The sequence below is a fragment of the Equus caballus genome, chromosome X (genome assembly GCF_041296265.1).
Source record: "Equus caballus isolate H_3958 breed thoroughbred chromosome X, TB-T2T, whole genome shotgun sequence".
In the NCBI taxonomy this organism is placed as follows: domain Eukaryota; kingdom Metazoa; phylum Chordata; class Mammalia; order Perissodactyla; family Equidae; genus Equus; species Equus caballus.
In genome coordinates this window covers 39796014-39813606 of record NC_091715.1, presented here as the reverse complement: position 1 = coordinate 39813606, position 17593 = coordinate 39796014, and the positions used below count along the sequence as shown (strand labels likewise).

Below are 17593 nucleotides of genomic sequence, written 5' to 3'. Positions count from 1 at the left end.
TGACAGACACATCTGAAAACAGGAAAGTCTGGGGCCAGTTGCGTGGAAGGACTTGCCGACTGTCAGGGCTGCAGACTGTGGTGTGGGAAACCAGGATGGTGACAGTCTCTGTGCTCAGCGCTATTCCACAAAGAGAATAAGAGACTCTCTGCGCTGGTGGTGGTGGTGACAGACCCCAGTGTGAGAGCAAGGCCTGCACCAGGACCCAGGATGCTGTGGACCTACTGATTCCAGGATGGACAGATGAAAAGGCCAGCATTAGCTGGCTCTGGGAGTTTCCTGTGATTCCTCAAGAATATTGTTCATTGAGCTCGAAATTCTTTTGCTTCATGGTGTATTTCCACTTATTGTTTTTAAAAAAGTAAACTTTATATTGAAGTATAGCATAAAGGTGGAATTTTGCACAAATCATAACTACATCACTTGAGAGAAATGTGGGAACTCAGGATTTGAGAGTTAGCATTATTTGCCTCAAGGTAAATCATTGCTGTTGAGTATGAGATCAGAAAAATATATCTGCCAATTTTATGGTTCAACAACTTAGACTTTCCTGCATGTATTTCTGGCGTGATTAACCATACAGACTGATGTTATCTATGATTTTTTTTTAAAAAACAGCTTTAGGGGCTGGCCCTGTGGCCTAGTGGTTAAGTTCAGTGAGCTCTGCTTTGGTGGCCCAAATTCGTGGGTTCAGATCCTGGGCGCAGACCCACATCACTCATCAGCCATGCTGTGGCAGTGACCCACGTATAAAGTAGAGGAAGATTGGCACAGATGTTAGTTCAGGGCTAATCTTCCTCAGCAAAATAAATAAATAAATAAATAAAATAAACAGCTTTATTGAGATATAATTGACCTACAATAAATTGCATACATTAAAATTATACAATTTAAGTTTATATATAACATATATATACATATATATATTCACGGTAATCAAGATAGTAAACATAGTCATCATTCTCTCATCCCCACTCTAACATACCCAAGCAACCACTGACCTGCTGTCTGTCACTAAAGATTAGTTTGCATTTTATACAGTGTTATGGAAATAGAAACATACAGGGGGCTGGCCCCATGGCTGAGTGGTTAAGTTCGCATGCTCCCCTTCAGCGGCCCAGGGTTTGCTGGTTCCGATCCTGGGTGCAGACCTAGCACTGCTTATCAAACCATGCTGAGGCGGCGTCCCACAGAGCAGAACTAGAAGGACCTACAACTAGGATATACAACTGTGTACTGGGGGGCTTTGGGGAGAAGAAGCAAAAAAAAAAAAAAATTGGCAAAAGAAATAGAAACATACACTACACACCCTTATTTGTATGGCTTCCTTCACTCAGTATAATTATTTTGAGATTCACCCATGTTGTGTTGTATGGATATACTTCAATTTGTTTATTCATTCACCTGTTGATGGACATTTGGATTGTTTTCAGTTTTTGACTATTGCAAATAAAGTTGCCACGCAAATCTTGTACAAGTCGTTGTGTGGACATATATTTTCTTTTCTCCTGGGTAAAAACCCAGGAGTAGAATGGCTGGATCATATGGTAGGCATATGGTTAGATTTTAAAGAAACTACAAAACCGTTTTCCAAATAGGTTGTACCATTTTACATTCCCACCAGCAGTGTGTGAGAGTTCCAGCTCCTCCACATCCATGCTGACACTTGCTACAGTCGGTCATGTTAATTTTAGCCATTCTAATAAGTGTGTGGTGGTATGTCTTTATGTTCTAACTTTATATTTCCCTAATGACAATGATGCTGAGCACCCTTTCATGTATGTATTTGACAGCTGTATATTTTCTGCTCAAATCTTTTGCCCATTTTTTATTGGGCTATTCTATTTTCTTATTGTTGAGTTTTGCAAGAATTTTCTAAATTCAGATACATATTTTTGCAAAGACTTTCCCCAGTCTGTGGCTTGTTTTTTCATTATCTTAACTGAGTCCTTTAAAGAATGGATTTTTTAGTTTTGATGAAATCCAATTTATCAATTTGTTCTTTTGTGAATTGTGCTTTTGTTGTCAAATCTAAGAAATATTTGCATAACCCCATGTCAAAATTTTTTTCCTGTGGTTTATTCCAGAAGTTTTATACTTTTAGGTTTTACATGTAGGTCTATGATCCATTTTGAGTTAATTTTTGAATATATTGCAAGGTATGGATCCAAGCACATTCTTTTGCATATGGATATCCAATTGTTCCAGCAACATTTGTAGAAAAGGTTATCCTTTCTCCACTACATTGCCTTTGTACCTTAAAAAAAATCAATTGTCCGTGTATGTGTGTGGGTTTATGTCTGGAGCCTACTTGGCTCCATTAATCTGTTTGAGTTTTACACCAATACCACATGGTGTCAATTAATGCAGCTTTATAATAATTCTTGAGCCGGGTAGTGTTAAACCCTCCAACTTTGTTTTTCTTTTTTAAGAGTTGTTTTGGCTGTTCTAGATCCTTTGCATTTCCGTATGAATTTTAGAATCAGCTCATCAGTTTCTACCAAAAATCTTGCTGGGGTTCGAATTGAGATCACATTAGATCTGTAAATAAATTTGGGGGAGAATTAACATTTTAACAATATTTACTCTTCTGCTTTATGAACAAGGTGTATCTCTCCATTTATTTAGATCTTATTTAGTTTCTTTCAGTAATATTTTGTAATTTTCAGTGTACAGGTCTCTCACATCTTTTGTCCAATGTATCCCTAAATATTTCATATTTTTTATGAAATTATAAATGGTATTGGTTTTTTAATTTCAATTTCTGATTGTTGCTAGAATACAGGAATATAATTGTTTTTTTATATGGATCTTATATCTTGCAACCTTGTTAAACTCACTTATTAGATCTAGTAGCTTTTAAATAAATTCTGTCGGATTTCCTACACAGATGATCACATCGTCTCTGATATTTTTGTTTTTAACAATGAACTTGCCTTTAACCACAAATGTGTCATTTTAACGTGCCCTTCATTTAATACTTCTTCGTAAAATATAGTATAGAAAAGTGAAAACAGAAGCCATTACACAAAACATTTTACTGAGTATTCACTACCATGCTCACTATCGATAAATCATTAGGACAGTGGCTCTCGACCAGGGATGATTTTGCTCTCCAAAGGGCATTTGACAACATCTGGAAAATTTTATTTGTCACAACTGGGATGAGAGGACTCCTGGCATCTAGTGTAGAGGCTAGGGATGATGCTGAACATCTTACAATGCATGAGGCAGCCTCCTACAACAATGCACAATGATCCAACCCCAAATGTCAACCGTGCTGGGGTTGAGAAATTCCACATTAGAAGTAGGTGCATACACAGATGTGAGCCCCACAATAAATGTACTTATGCAGACAACACAGTGTGGACAGATGTGCAGGGTTCACTTAAATTTCATACAAATAACTCTATCTTTTCCTTTGTGTAGTGAGATGTCCCATGGTTCTTCTGGTGTGCAGTTTCCTCATTGCAAAGGGTCAATAAACTTGACATTGTTGGACTACAGGTTTGTTTCTGGTGCTACTGGGCTGATCTAGCTAGAACAAATTCATGCAATGGAATCAGATTCTCCGTTTTGATGTGTGTTTCTGGGTAACTAGACTGGTCCAGAAACTGGTGGCATGAGAGTGGAGGTGATGAGCTTCTCGGCTAAGCCTCTGAAGGGTGGGCAGGGTAAGCTGAGTGAAGGCCCCAATTCACAAGCAGCCATGGCTGAATCACTCTCTACTTGCAATGACCTTGTCCCTCCTTTCGCTGCAGCAGCAGCTTCCTCTGCACCTGGTAGCTCAATGTTCAGGTGCTGGCCCAGCCCTGTGGTCTGAACCTCCCAGTGGAACTTATGTGTTAATGGGGCTGTGTAACCTGGACTCCTACAACAGCAACCCAAGCACAGTCCCCTTGAAGTGTAGTGCCAATATTCTTCCAGGTGGATGCTGAGATCCACGCTGCTTCTGGCTAGCAAAATCCAAATGCCAATGCTCATCAAACCCTGAATAGTTCATCAGGTGTTCTTTCTCCTCTGGCCCAGAAGTTCTCAGGGCCCCATTTGCCCCTGGACCCTAATTCCTTTCAATCTGTGGAGCTGCAAAGCAAAGCAGCTTAGGCCATCTGCTGAGAAACCTGGGACACAGGGTCCTACCCTGAGGCCTTTGAATCTGCTGGTGCTGCTGGTATGTCCTGGTACCTGGCTATCTGGAGGCAGAGGGTTGGACAAAATGACCTGCTGGGGTGCAAACAGTACAGAGAGGGGACACTTTCTGCAGCCTGGTCCCAAGGATGTCAGATGTGAGTCCCTCACTCCTGCCCTGAGGATACCCTAGCTGCTCCTGGGAAGAAGGGCAGTTTCTCTGCTTCCTTTATTCCCTCCCAAGGCCCTCTTTAGGCCTGTCTGGTGAGAGGAAGGCATCAGCCCGCAGCTCCCGATCCTTTTCCTTGGGAGTGTTCTGCATAGATTTCACTAGACGTGTGAATTTATCCAGGAGGGGGACAGTGGGGTCTCAGTGGGACGGATGACAGGGCAAGGGCTCCTTCAGAGAGAGAGGCTAGGGTAGCCAGATCCTTGACTTAGATTCCCATTGATTCCCTTCCAGTTTGGCCTGTGAGTTGAGTGGGTGTTCCTAGGGCAGGAGACCCTCCCTCCTTGCCTCACCAAGTCACCCACTCTGTCTCTGCCGTTTATCTTATCTCTTTCTCTTTCTTTTCATCTCCATCTCCCTACTCTCTCTCTCTCTCTCACAGCTACTCAGACTCCTCTCTCCATCTCCCACACCCTCCCTTTTCTTCTGTCTATCTCTCCTCTTCATCTCTTGACTAAAGGTGTTGGCTGCAGTATCTCTAGCTGATGTCCAAGTCCTCACACAAGCACAAACAGGGCCAGTGACATCGCCTTTAAGCACTAAACACCTGTTGCTGTCACATCTTGGGGAACCCCAGCAGGATCCCGACATCCTACTGAGGTTACCAGTACACTGTCCACTCCTAGCCTTGAATGAAACAATTCATTGCAAACCACCCCTGAAGATATGGCGTCAGCCACAGGGAAGGCAGTAAGGGGAAGATGAGGAACTCTCAGCATCATCTTTCCACTTTGGATCATGAATCTTGAACTGGAAAGGGCCCATCTGCTCAGCTCTCCCCTCTCCCCATTCTGCAGCTTTTCGTAACGATGGGTTTTTTTTCTTTACTGATACCTACAAGCTTCTTTTGCAAAACAAAAATTTTAAAGTTTATTTTGCATAATTAACTAGATTGTCTTTAGAGAATAACTTTAATTCGTGTTTCTTAGTCAGAAAAACAATTTTCTGTAAACTTTTATTTCCTACCATTGTAGCAATGACTCTAGAGATAATTACTATATATTGGCCACAGTGGCATACAGGACCAACTTTATCTTTTTTAAACCTAAATTAAATAAAATAGTGAAACTCCTCAATTTCGGGGTCTTCAGACTGAATGATTCCACAACCAAGAGCTTGGGTGAATCTCACCATCCTTCAACACATCGCACCAAAGAGTCCAAAGGGCAGGGACATTTGCAGTCAGGATTTTGGCGACATTTACTACAGAAGGGAACTGGAGCATAGAATCACAGAGAACCCCTCCCCCAGGCCCAACACTTTCATCCTGAGCCTGAACACGAAGTAATAATGAATCTTATGTATGTCCTCCTGCCTGGGCCTCTGTTACCTTTCCAACCTGAATCAACCTCTGATTTTACTCTGAACTCAGGCATCTGTTGTCTATTCCACCATTAATGGGTTCTGATCTAGGTATAGAATCTAGAGTTTTGAGGGTAGAAAGTTAACAGTCCCTTTGTATCTCTGTACTGCATTTGGAGGTCTGTTCGCTTTTCCACTATCAGGACAATTTACATGTGAATCTTTTCTCGCATCTATTAACTCCTTCCCCGTCATTGCCTCTCAGGTCTGCACATTGGCTGCGGGCCTCAGTTACGCCCTCCCCATCGATGCTCCTTTGGTGTGTGCAGACAATCAAACCTTCCGCAGTTAGTGCTCCTTCTCCTATGTGCATCAACCTTAGCCCCCAGTTAATGCTTCTATCCTGAATGCCCATTTGGTCTGACCTTGAAGTCAGGTCTTGGTTAACTCTTCCACCATCATCGCCCCTTTGGGATAGGTTGTAAATTGTGGGCCTTTGTTAATTATACCACCATTAATGCTCCTCTGGTCTATCTCTCGGATCTGGGTCTAAGTTAACATTTCCATTTTTCAAAGCTTCTGTGGAATGCCTTTGGAAATGGGCCACTATTCCACCATCAGTGCCCTTCTGGCTTGACCTTGAAGCGAGAGTTTTGTTAAGTTTTCTCCATCCATACACCCTGGTAGAGGTCCTTATTCCTAGCACTTTCTTAACTATTGCACCATCAGAGCTCGTTTATTTTGTACATATAGAACCCGAGCCTTTGTTAACTATTCAATCCCATTCTGGGCTCACTCCAATCTAGTTCTTTGTTAAGTCTTCTAAAATCGATGCCCCTTAGGTTTTACCTCGAACCTCTGACTCTATCAATTCTTTTAGCGTTTTTAATGGGCGGCAGAAGGCCACATCTGCCCACTTTAAGCGACGCGGGCAGAAAGTCCAGGCTGTGAATGACAGGAGAGGGCGGGCTCTTCCATGTTTGAAGGAGCCAATGAAAGACCAGGAGCGCGGAGAAGCCAGGGCTGTGAGTGACAGACGGGGCGGGCCCCGCCCCACTTGAAAGAACGGTAGGAGGGCTGGAGGGTGATGGTGCTAGCCTGCGAGTGGCGGGCGCGGGGTGTGCATGAGCTCCTAAGTGAATACAGTATGTCAAAGGACTTTTCACTTTCTCTATATGCTTTAGAAACGCGGCTTCCCCAGAGCAATCTCCCGGGCGGTGCGTCCACCGTCCCGCCTGACCGCTCTCCCGCTTCCCAGCGAAGCCCCGCGCCGGCCGCGCCGCCACGCCTTTGCTCGGGCCGGGCCTCTGCCGAAGGCCGGGAACGCCCATTCACCCACTGGGACAGTCGCGGCGCTTCCGAGCCTCGCACAGCTTTTTCAAGCATCAGTTCCGAATAGCCTGCCTCGGAAGTATCACGGGCGCTCCCCGGGCTCCCAAACGCCTATCTCCTCTGGCTGGAATGGGAGCCTCAAGAAGCAGGGGGAGGCCCCGGCCAGTCTCCCGGCCGGCCGCAGAGTCCCCGGCACAGAGCGCCATTTTTGCTACTGGTGGAGCTCGGCTGGGCGGCTGCTTCTGAGCACGCGAGAGAGAAGCCAAGGCGGCGTCCAGACCCACCAAGGAGGGCTGGAAGGAAAGGAAAGGGAATTTCGGGGGATGTTGAGCCCATTTGTGCAAACGGGGAGCCAAGCTCGGCTTGAGAAGGAGCTTTTGGGTCCTGAGAGCAGAGCCAGGGTGAGGGGCCTGCTGAGTGATGCGGGTCTGTGTGGTCAGTGACTGGGACATGTGGAAGCACTAACGAGGGGCCCTTTGGACTGAATGGTGTGGAGAACAGTGATAGCCGAGTCTGTAGGATCAGGGATAACTGTATGTGAGATAGGCGATGGGGAGTTTATGCGGATGAGTGATGGGGAGTCTGTGCCCTGAGCGATGGTGTCTGTAGGATGAATGATGGGGTTACAAGCGGGTGAGCGAAGGGCATCTGTGGGGTGAATCAAGGGAGTCTGGGGTGAGAGATGGAAAGTCTGTTGGGTGAGTCTTGGGAGATCTGTGGGGTGAGCAATGAGAGTCCTTTAGGGGGAGTGATGCGGGTCCGTGGGAACGGGAATGGAACTGTGTAGAGTCAGTGCTGGGATTCTCTGGGGTTCATGATGGGTGGCTCTTTGAGATCATAATACATCCATGAATAAACAAAAATCCCTGTTCTTGTGGTGTCAACAGTCCAATGGAGGAGTGAGGCAGTGAGGTTTTAATTTGTATTCCCTGATGACGACCTTTCATGTATGTATTGACCACTTGGAGATCCTCTTGTGTGAGATGCCTGTTCAGATCTTTTGCTCATTTTTCTATTGGGTTGTCTGCCTTTTCCTTATTGAATTGTAGGAATTGTTTGTATATGTTCTAATACCACTCCTTTATCAGTGATATGTGTTTTGCAAATAGCTCCTTAATTCTTGGCTTCTCTTCCTTATCATGGTTTTGAATATTAAGATTTCAAGTTAATTTTAAACTGTAAAGCACAATGTAAATTTAATATTTTGTTATTCTTGAGTTAGAAGACAATGTCCTGTGTAATTTAGGAAGAGAGTTAATTTTTTAGGGCATCCAGAAGTGGACGGAGAGTTGTATCCTTGGCAACCTTCATGCCATGGCTGCTAGGGAGGAGTTCTCTGCTTTTTTTCCTACCACCTCACCCTCTCCTCCCTGGCTGTGTGATCTTGGAGGAGTCACTTAATTTTGTGGACCTCAGTTTCCTCACTGTGAAATCAGGACAATAGCAGGGCCTATCCTGTGAGCCTTGGGATGATAGCTAAGGGAGTCAATACCTGATTGTTATCTATTCACCACGGTTTTGTAGCACTGATCTTGTATGTATTTCATGGATCTAAGGTGAACTCAAGGTCAGTGCTACTTGTATGATACCCAAGAAACTCCAATGAAAGAAATTAAATCCCCAAGAATAAGAGTTTGTCAGGTAGAGTTGAGCTTTGGAGGGCCACAGACTAGTGTAATATGTTGGCGCGCAGATGTTTATTGGTTATTAAACAGTTGGGAGCGTGATCCTGTGGTCTGCCTCTTCTTCATTTCGTGGCTCTCTCTCCATGCCATTAACTTTATTTCCATAGTACTACTTAGTCTATTTCTATGGAAATTTTCAAACATTCGCAAAAATAGAGGGAACTGTGTAATGAACCCCCATTATGCACATCACCCAGGCTCTTTAATCATCAACTCATGGTCAGTCTGGTTTCCTCTAGGCCAGGGGGTGGGAAACTGCAGGCAGTGGGCCAATCTGGCCTGCTGCTGTTTTTATACAGCCGTGAGCTAAGAATGGTTTTCACATTTTTTAATAGTTGGAAAAGAATCAAAAGAAGAATATTTTGTGATATGTGAAAATGATATAAAATTCAAATTATAGTGCCCACGAATGAGGTTTTATTAGAACATAGCCGATGAACATGGTTGGTTTGTATACTGTCTGTGACTGCTTTCGGCCTGCAACGGCAAAGCTGGGTAGCTGCGGCAGAGACCACAGGCTGCACAAAGTTAAAATTTTGCTGTCTGGCCCTTTAAGAAAGAGGTTACCAACCCTAATCTAAACCATCCATTTATTTCTTCCTTCCAGATTCTTTTTTCTTCTTTCTTTATTGAGGTATAACATAAAATGCACAAATATTGAGTATAAAGCTCATTGAATTTTTACATATGTAGTCCTTATTTTGAAACAAATTCCAGACATATCATTTTATTCGTAAATGCTCTATTATATAAGGTATCTGTAAAAGAGAAAGACTTAAAGGCCAATACTGTTATTCAAGGTAAAATAATTAACAATGATATCTTCAGATCACCAGTGGTTAAATTCCTTAATATCATCAAATATCTAGTCAGGGCTCAAACTTTAATGATTATCTCAAAGATTTTTTTGTCTGTTCAAATGAAGATCCAGACAAGGCCCATACTGTACGTGTGGTTGCTGTGTTTTTTCAGCCTCTTCATCATGTACAGTGTTATTTCCCATGGTCGCCTGCCCTTCCATCCTTTGGAGGTTCCATAACTAATTTTCTCAGTCCTCAGTGATTGGGCATTTAGGTTATTTTCAGTATTATGGTGTTAAAGACAAAGCTGTGATGAAGCTTCCTGCAGTTAAATCTCCGCACGCATCCATGATTATTACCTTAGGATAAAATTCTAGAAATGGAGTTAGTGGTCAGATGAGAAATACAAGTTATCAGTGAAATAACAAGCAGCACATTTCCAGCCACATATCCAGCCACTGAAGAGTGGTTAACCCAGCCTGGTCTCTGAAGACTCCTCTGTACCCCACCCCACCCCCAATTGCTTTCCAAAGAGAAACAGAAAATGATTGAGCCCCAAGTAAGTTGTTTGCTTTCCATTTGGTTTTCCCAAAACCAAATGGGAAAGGGCAACTAGCTGAAAATGAGTTAGAAAAATTTAGAGAGAACAGAAGATCAAGATGCAGATAATGTTGCTGTGAAGATACACATATCATCTGGCCTTACTTCATATCAACTGGGCTACACATTTTATCTGCGAGCTTCCTGGGAGCTACAGTGAAAAGGGCAAAGATGATCAGTGAGATGATTTGCATTCTCCATCCAGAGAAATCAGTTCATCAGTCCAGCTCCTCAGCAAGTCAAGATTTCTGGGCCTTTAGCTTAAGACATTTTTTGTTGAGTTTTCCTAAAGGCCAGTCGTTTTTAGCTCAGTGTGATATTATCAAAGTTGTTCCAAAGAGGCAGCTTTTAGTTCAAATTTTCTCACAGAGACTTGGAGCGTGGGTGGTTTCCGGGTTTCCTATGGCTCCTTTGCTGTCATCCCAGAGTTTGTGGGGTCATGGGCCAACTCAAGGCCATCTCCTCTGCTCTTCCATTTCTAGTCTTTATTTTTTTTCTCCTTGCAAGGATACATGGGACAAAGAATGTAAACAATATAGCCAAGTAAAAATTAGAAAATGAAATATCATCTCTGTAATCTAACTTCTGCCTTCTTCCTTGGCATAAATAGTATTATGTAGTTTGGGGATGATCCTTCCAGACTATACATATAACCCCATCTATGCACGTAGGTGTATATTGATCTTATTATTTTCATGCATTTTTCTTTACCATACACAAAAGTATAGACACTATATCTTCTGTTCTGCAACCTTCTTTTTTACCTGTCAATAAAATGTATCCAATAAATTTACTTTTTTTCCTAAAGATTGGCACCGAGCTAACATCTGTTGCCGGTCTTCTTTTTTTTCCCTTCTTCTCCCCAAAGCCCCCCAGTACATAGTTGTATATTCTAGTTGTTGGTCCTTCTAGTTGTGGCATGTGGGACGCTGCCTCAGCATGGCTTGATGAGCAGTGCTATGTCTGCACCCAGGATCCGAACTGGCAAAACCCTGGGCTGCTAAAGTGGAGTGCGCGAACTTAACCACTCGGCCATGGGGCTGGACCCAAATGTCCTTTTTACACCTTTTATTATGGAAATTTCCATTTTGAGCACACCCAAAGATAGATTTTAGTGAATCCTTTTATACTTATCAGCCAGCTGCAAATATTATCAACTGGTGGCCAATCTTGTTTTAGCTATCATTTATCCTCACCCACTCCTGTCATCATCATCATCTGACCAGTGCTTTACTGATTATTTGTTTAGGGTTTTTCCTACTATGTTCATGAGACATAATTGACCTGTAATTTTCCTTTCTTGTATTATTCTTATCATGTTTCGGCATCACAGTTATGTTGGCCTCCCATAGCAATTTGGGAAGAATTATCTGGAAGAGTTTGGGTAAGATTGGTGTTATTCCCTGCTTAAATGTTTGGAAGAATTCCCCAGTGAAGTCACTAGGGTGTGGACTGTCCTTTGTGGATAGATTTTTAATTATGAATTTGATTTATTTAAAAGATATAGTACCATTCATATTTTCTGTTTCTTTTTATGTCGGGTTTGGTAACTTGTGATTTTCAAGGAATTTGTCCAGTTTGTCAAAGTTGGAGGCCAGCAAACTTTGTAGAGGGCCAGATAGAAATATTTGAAGCTTTGTAGGCCTTATGGTCTCTGTTGCAACTACTCAAATCTGCTATTGTAGGTTTAAAGCAGCTGTAGATAATATATAAACCAAAGAGCATTGCCGTGTTCCAATAAAACTTTATTTATGAACACTGAATTTCATATAATTTTCATGTCTTAGAAAATGTTCTTATTTTGACTTTTTGTTCAACCATTAAACGTGTAAAAACCATTCTTAGCTTGTGGGCAAGATTTGGCCTACGGACCATACTTTGCAGTGCCCTGATCTGCATTGTCAAATTTCTTGTCATAAAATTGTTCATAGTATCCTTTTATTATCCTTTTAATGTTTGTAGGATACCAGCCCCTTGTTGATGAGCCTTTTTATTGTTTCTAGTTTTTTCTCTGATATATAATAGCAATAATAATAAGAAAAATTACAGCTACTGTTTATTGAATGCTTACGGTGTGCCAGGCACCATTATAATAAATTATAGTGGAATTAACTCATTTAATTTACCCAGGAACACTGTGCTAGGTACTATTATTGTCCCCACTTTTCAGATGAGGAAACCGAGGCACAGCTGGTACATTGTCTAGCCGGGACTCTAAAGCAGTGAAGTCACAAATAAGGGAACAACCTTATAAATACATCTTTGTATATTTGTCAAGTATTTATGTTGGCCAAATTCTTAGACATTCATGTGCTAGGTCAGAAAGCAAGCGTGTTTAAAATTTAAAGGATATTTCTCAAATTGTCTTTTGATATTGTGTAATCAGCTTCCACATGCGACTACAAATCATTTACAAGGAGGCCCATTTCCCATTATTTTTCTCACTACCAAATAGCATCAGTATTTTTCATTCTTGCTATTTTTATGGGTGAGCATTATATCTTATTTTCATTTGCTTTTCTTTAATGATTAAATGAGCACCAGCATCTTTTCATGTATTTATTTGCCATTTTGTATTTCTCTGTAAATCCCTCTTTCCTTCTTTGTCTTTTGCTTATTGCTTTCTAGGAGCTTTCCGTATATGAGTGATACGAATTTTGAAGTACATATTGCAAACTCTTTTTTGGGGGGGCTGGGTGGCGATTTGTCTTTCCACCTTGTTGTCCGTCTCCCCTCACTAGAATATAGGATCCTTGAGGGAAGGTGTTTTTGCCAAGTTTCTTTCCTGCTGCATCCCCAGTCCCTAGGACAGTGAGTGGTATTCAGCAGATGCTCAAAAACTGCTTGCTGAGTGGATGAATGCCTTTTTGCACTTAACGGTATATCTGAGAGATTGTTGCACATCGATCCATGTAGAGCTTCCTTGTTGCTTTTTATGGTTGCATATGATATTCCCTTATGGGAACTGAAGCATCCTTGGTTCCTGCAATCCCCCATGAGGTTATTTTCATTCTTTTGCTATTATAAACAGTACTGTAGTGCGGTATCTTCACGTGTTGTTTTACTCACATATATGAGTGTTTATGTAGAATAATTTCTAGAAATGGAATTGCTAGTTAGAGGATATGTACATTTAACATTTTGAGGGATATTGCCAAATTAATTGCCCTCAAAATAGAAAGTACCAGTGTAAATTTGAGTGTGCTCCTTTCTTGACATCTTCACCAACTCACAGTGAGTTATCAAGCTCTAATCTTTGATAATATCTAAGGGAAACAAGATGTCTTGTTTTAACTTGCATTTCTCTTCATCTGAGTGATGTTGAGCATTGTTTTATTTTTTTGACTTTAAAATTTTTAAAACATTTTATTGAGGTCATATTGGTTTATAACAGTGTGTAATTTCAGGAGTACATTATTATAGGTCAGTTTCTGTGTAGATTGCATCATTGAGCATTGTTTTACATGTTTAGAAGCTATTTGCATTTTCTTTTCTGTGAATTGATAGTCATATCCTTTGATTATTTTTTAAAAAGTTAAGTTGTTGGTCTTTTTCTTCTTGCTTTGTAGGAGCTCTCTCTCTATAGTGTGGAAATTAGCTGTTTGCCCATTATATGTGTGGTGCATATATCTTCTCCCCAGTTAGTTGCTTGTCCATTGAGTTTGTTTATGACACATTTGCCACGCAATACATAAAGTAGTCAAATTAATCAGTGTTTTCCTTTGTGGTGTCTGGGTTTGGTAACATGCTTAGTTAGAAGAGTCTTCTTCACTCTAAAATTATTTTAAAAAAGAAATAAAAAAACCTCTTCTGTCTTTATTTTATGGCTTCTCTTTTTCTTTGTTTAAATTTTTGTTATATATCAAATTTATTTTTGTGTATAGTGTGAAATAGTGAATCCAATTTACATTTTTTGATACCCAGGTTTTTTTTTTTAATGAGGAAGATCTAGCCCTGAGCTAACATCTGCTGCCAATGTTCCTCTTTTTGCTGAGGAAGACTGGCCCTGAGCTAACATCCATGCCCATCTTCCTCTACTTTATATGTGGGACGCCTGCCACAGCATGGCATGCCAAGCGGTGCCATGTCTGCACCTGGGATCCGAACCGGTGAACCCCAGGCCACCAAAGTGGAACATGCAAACTTAGCACCACTTGGATGGCCCTGCTACCCAGTTTTGAATAATCCATCTTTTCTGCACTTATTTAAAACGCCACCTTTATTATACATTAAATTTCCCATTTTTATTTTCATCTATTTTTAGACTGTCTATTCTTTTCCACTAACTATTCTTGCTAGTGGTGGGATTTTACATTATTTTTCTCATTAAGTATCCTAAACAAAGTGAAAAGTACGCATCCTACAGGTATTGCTGTGTTACAAATGATCAGAATGAGCGGACTGTACAGGAATGTGCTATTATAGGAACCAGTGACATTTGAGGATGTGACTGTGGACTTCACCCAGGAAGAGTGGCAGCAGCTGTATCCTGCTCAGAGGACCCTGCACAGGGAGGTGATGCTGGAGGTTTATAGCCACTTGGTCTCTGTGGGTAAGGGCAAATTCTCTGTGTAACAATGGATTAAATCTTCCTCATCCTTCAGAGCTGTCAAGACCGTGATCTTTATGATTTTCCATTGACAGAGTGTTTTCTTTTATAGTTTTGGTTTTTTACATTTATATTTTTGTTATATCTGGAATTTATTTTTGTGAGTTAAGGATCCATCTTTGCTGGGAGGCCCCTGAAACTTCTTCTTCTCTTCATGAATTTCTGAGCTGCCAAGGCTAAGGCCATTATACTGTTCCCTTAACAGGGTATTCGGGTATAAAACCAGATGTAATCTTCAAGTTGCAACATGGAGAGGACTCGTGGATCATAGAGAGTGAGTTGTCAAGGTCCAACTCAGGTAAGTGAGACTTGGGTAGATGGCTGAGAAGGCGTTTTCTTCTTCCCTGACATCAACAGCCTCCTTTTCCTTAAAATTCGTCAGGCCCCCTTTATAACATCCATCCTACATCAGCCAGCTTCCTGACACTTCTGTCCACTGCTGTTTTCTTTTTGGTGTCTATTTGATTTTACCTTTTTCTTCGTCTTTCAGACAGGGACAAAAGCCTTGACTCTTCCCAGCAGACCATTTCTGGAGAACTTTCATTTCAAAAGGAGATATCGGAAAGAGCCCCAAAGGATACTTCATTGTGCTCTGTCTTAAAAGTCTGGCATATTGATGGTCAAATAGATAGATATCAAGGAAGACAAGACAGAGTTTTGAGGCAGATCACAGTCATCAGTCATGAAACATTGACAAAAAAGAGAAGCCCCAAATATAATACATTTGGAAAAATATTCAGTGGATGCATAGACTTTGATCATTCAAGTAAAAAACTCCATAATTTTGATTCATGTGAAAAGAACTTGAAATCTAATTTAGACTCACTGGCTTGTAATAGGAGCTATGCAAGAAAGAGCCCCATTGACAGATCAGGATATGGGAGGCCACCTAGCTATAGTGCTTTTTGTTCTGTGCCTGAGAAAATTCACTCTGGAATGAAACTCTGTGAACATAGCCAATGTGAGAAAGTTCTCAATCATAAGCAAACCCATATTCAGTATGAGAAGCTTCAAGCTGGGGAGAAACCCAATTTTTGTAGTGTGTGTGGGAAGGGCTTTCATAAGAAGTCACAGCTTATTATACATCAGAGAATTCATACTGGAGAGAAACCGTATGTATGTGGAGATTGTGGAAAAGCCTTCAGTGAGAAATCACACCTCACCGTGCATCAGAGGATTCATACTGGGGAGAAACCTTATGAATGTGCTGAGTGTGGGAGGGCCTTCTCCCAGAAGTCACCCTTCATTGTTCATCAGAGAGTCCATACTGGAGAGAAGCCCTATGAATGTTTTGAGTGCCAAAAAACCTTCTCCCAGAAGTCACATCTTACTATACATCAGAGAGTTCATATCAGGAAGAAGCCTTTTGAATGCAGTGAATGTGGGAAAGCCTTCTGTGAGAAGTCTCACCTTTCTATACACCAAATAACTCATACTGGGGAGAAGCCTTATGAATGTACTGAATGTGGGAAGACTTTCCCTCGGAAAACACAGCTCATCATCCATCAGAGAACGCATACTGGAGAGAAACCCTATAAGTGTAATGAATGTGGGAAAACCTTTTGCCAGCAGTCCCACCTCGTAGGACATCAAAGAATTCATACAGGAGAGAAACCTTATGTATGTACTGACTGTGGGAAGGCCTTTTCCCAGAAGTCACACCTCACTGGACATCAAAGGCTTCATACTGGAGAGAAACCTTATATATGTACAGAATGTGGAAAAGCCTTCTCTCAGAAATCACCTCTTATTATACACCAGAGAATTCATACAGGGGAGAAACCCTATGAGTGTAGTGAATGTGGCAAAACCTTCTCCCAGAAATCACCCCTTATTATTCATCAGAGAATTCATACAGGGGAGAAACCCTATGCATGTACTGAGTGTGGGAGGGCCTTTTCCCTGAGGTCACATCTCATTATACATCAGAGAGCTCATACTGGAGAGAAACCATATGAATACAGCAAATGTGGAAAGGCCTTCTGTGAGAAGTCTCCACTAGTTGTCCATCAGAGAAGCCTTACTAGGGAGAAATCCCCTGAATGTGCTGAGTATGGGATGAACTTTTCCCGGAAATCACAGATGATCACATATCAGAGGACATACACAGAGGAGAAACCCTCCAAATGTAGTGACTGTGGGAAGGTCTTCTGCCAGCATATATACCTCACAGGACATCAGAATCCACATAGGACAGAAACCTTACATATGTACTGATTGTGAGAACATCTTTTCCCAGAAGTAAGACCTCATTGTGTGTGAGAACTCACAATGAATAGAAATCCTATGGATATGTTGGACATGAAAAAATGTGGCAACTCCTCAACTGTAGAGTAGACTCATATGTTCCTAATTATGTCTGATAACCTCTCCACAGAATAATCTGGCCAGGCCCACAGAGGCTTTTCAACACTGTAAATATGGAGTGGATTTGCTCACCCTCAGAGTATCTCAGCCCACTTCGCAGACTAAATGCATCTGGAACAATGAGCACCACTTTGGTGTTGTTTGGTTTTTAAAGGTTTTGTAGAATTTTCCTTTGAATTTATTTGGGCATGGTGGATTATTTGAAGATATGATACCTCTTTGTCATCTTTCTTTATTTCTTCCATCATGTTTTCTCTGTTTAGATTCTATATGTATTTATATTGATATATCCATAAATATGTAGATATAGATATCTGCAGTCCTTGTAATTTTTGTAAAAATCATCCATTTCCTCATGAGTCTTAATATATTTGTAAAAAATTGAGCAAAGTAGTTTCTGATGATTCATTTAATTTTCTCCAGTATCATTTCTCACAGAGTGTATTTGTGATTTCTTTTTTCTCAGTTAGGTAAACTAATGGTGATGTTTTATTTGTTTTATGTCCCCCACCCACTTGAAGACCAGTTCTTGCATTTATAT

The 17593-nt window shown here is 41.3% G+C and overlaps 1 protein-coding gene across 1 annotated transcript; it reads left to right on the top strand.

The window, feature by feature from the left end:
• The first annotated feature begins 6872 nt into the window (after positions 1-6872).
• On the top strand, positions 6873-17060 carry ZNF630 (zinc finger protein 630). The gene is given in 5 exon segments (XM_014728833.3): positions 6873-7392; positions 14502-14628; positions 14891-14983; positions 15176-16868; positions 16870-17060. Coding segments are annotated over 5 exon segments (2052 nt in total). The 5' UTR covers positions 6873-7314; the 3' UTR covers positions 16931-17060.
• The last annotated feature ends 533 nt before the right edge of the window (positions 17061-17593 follow it).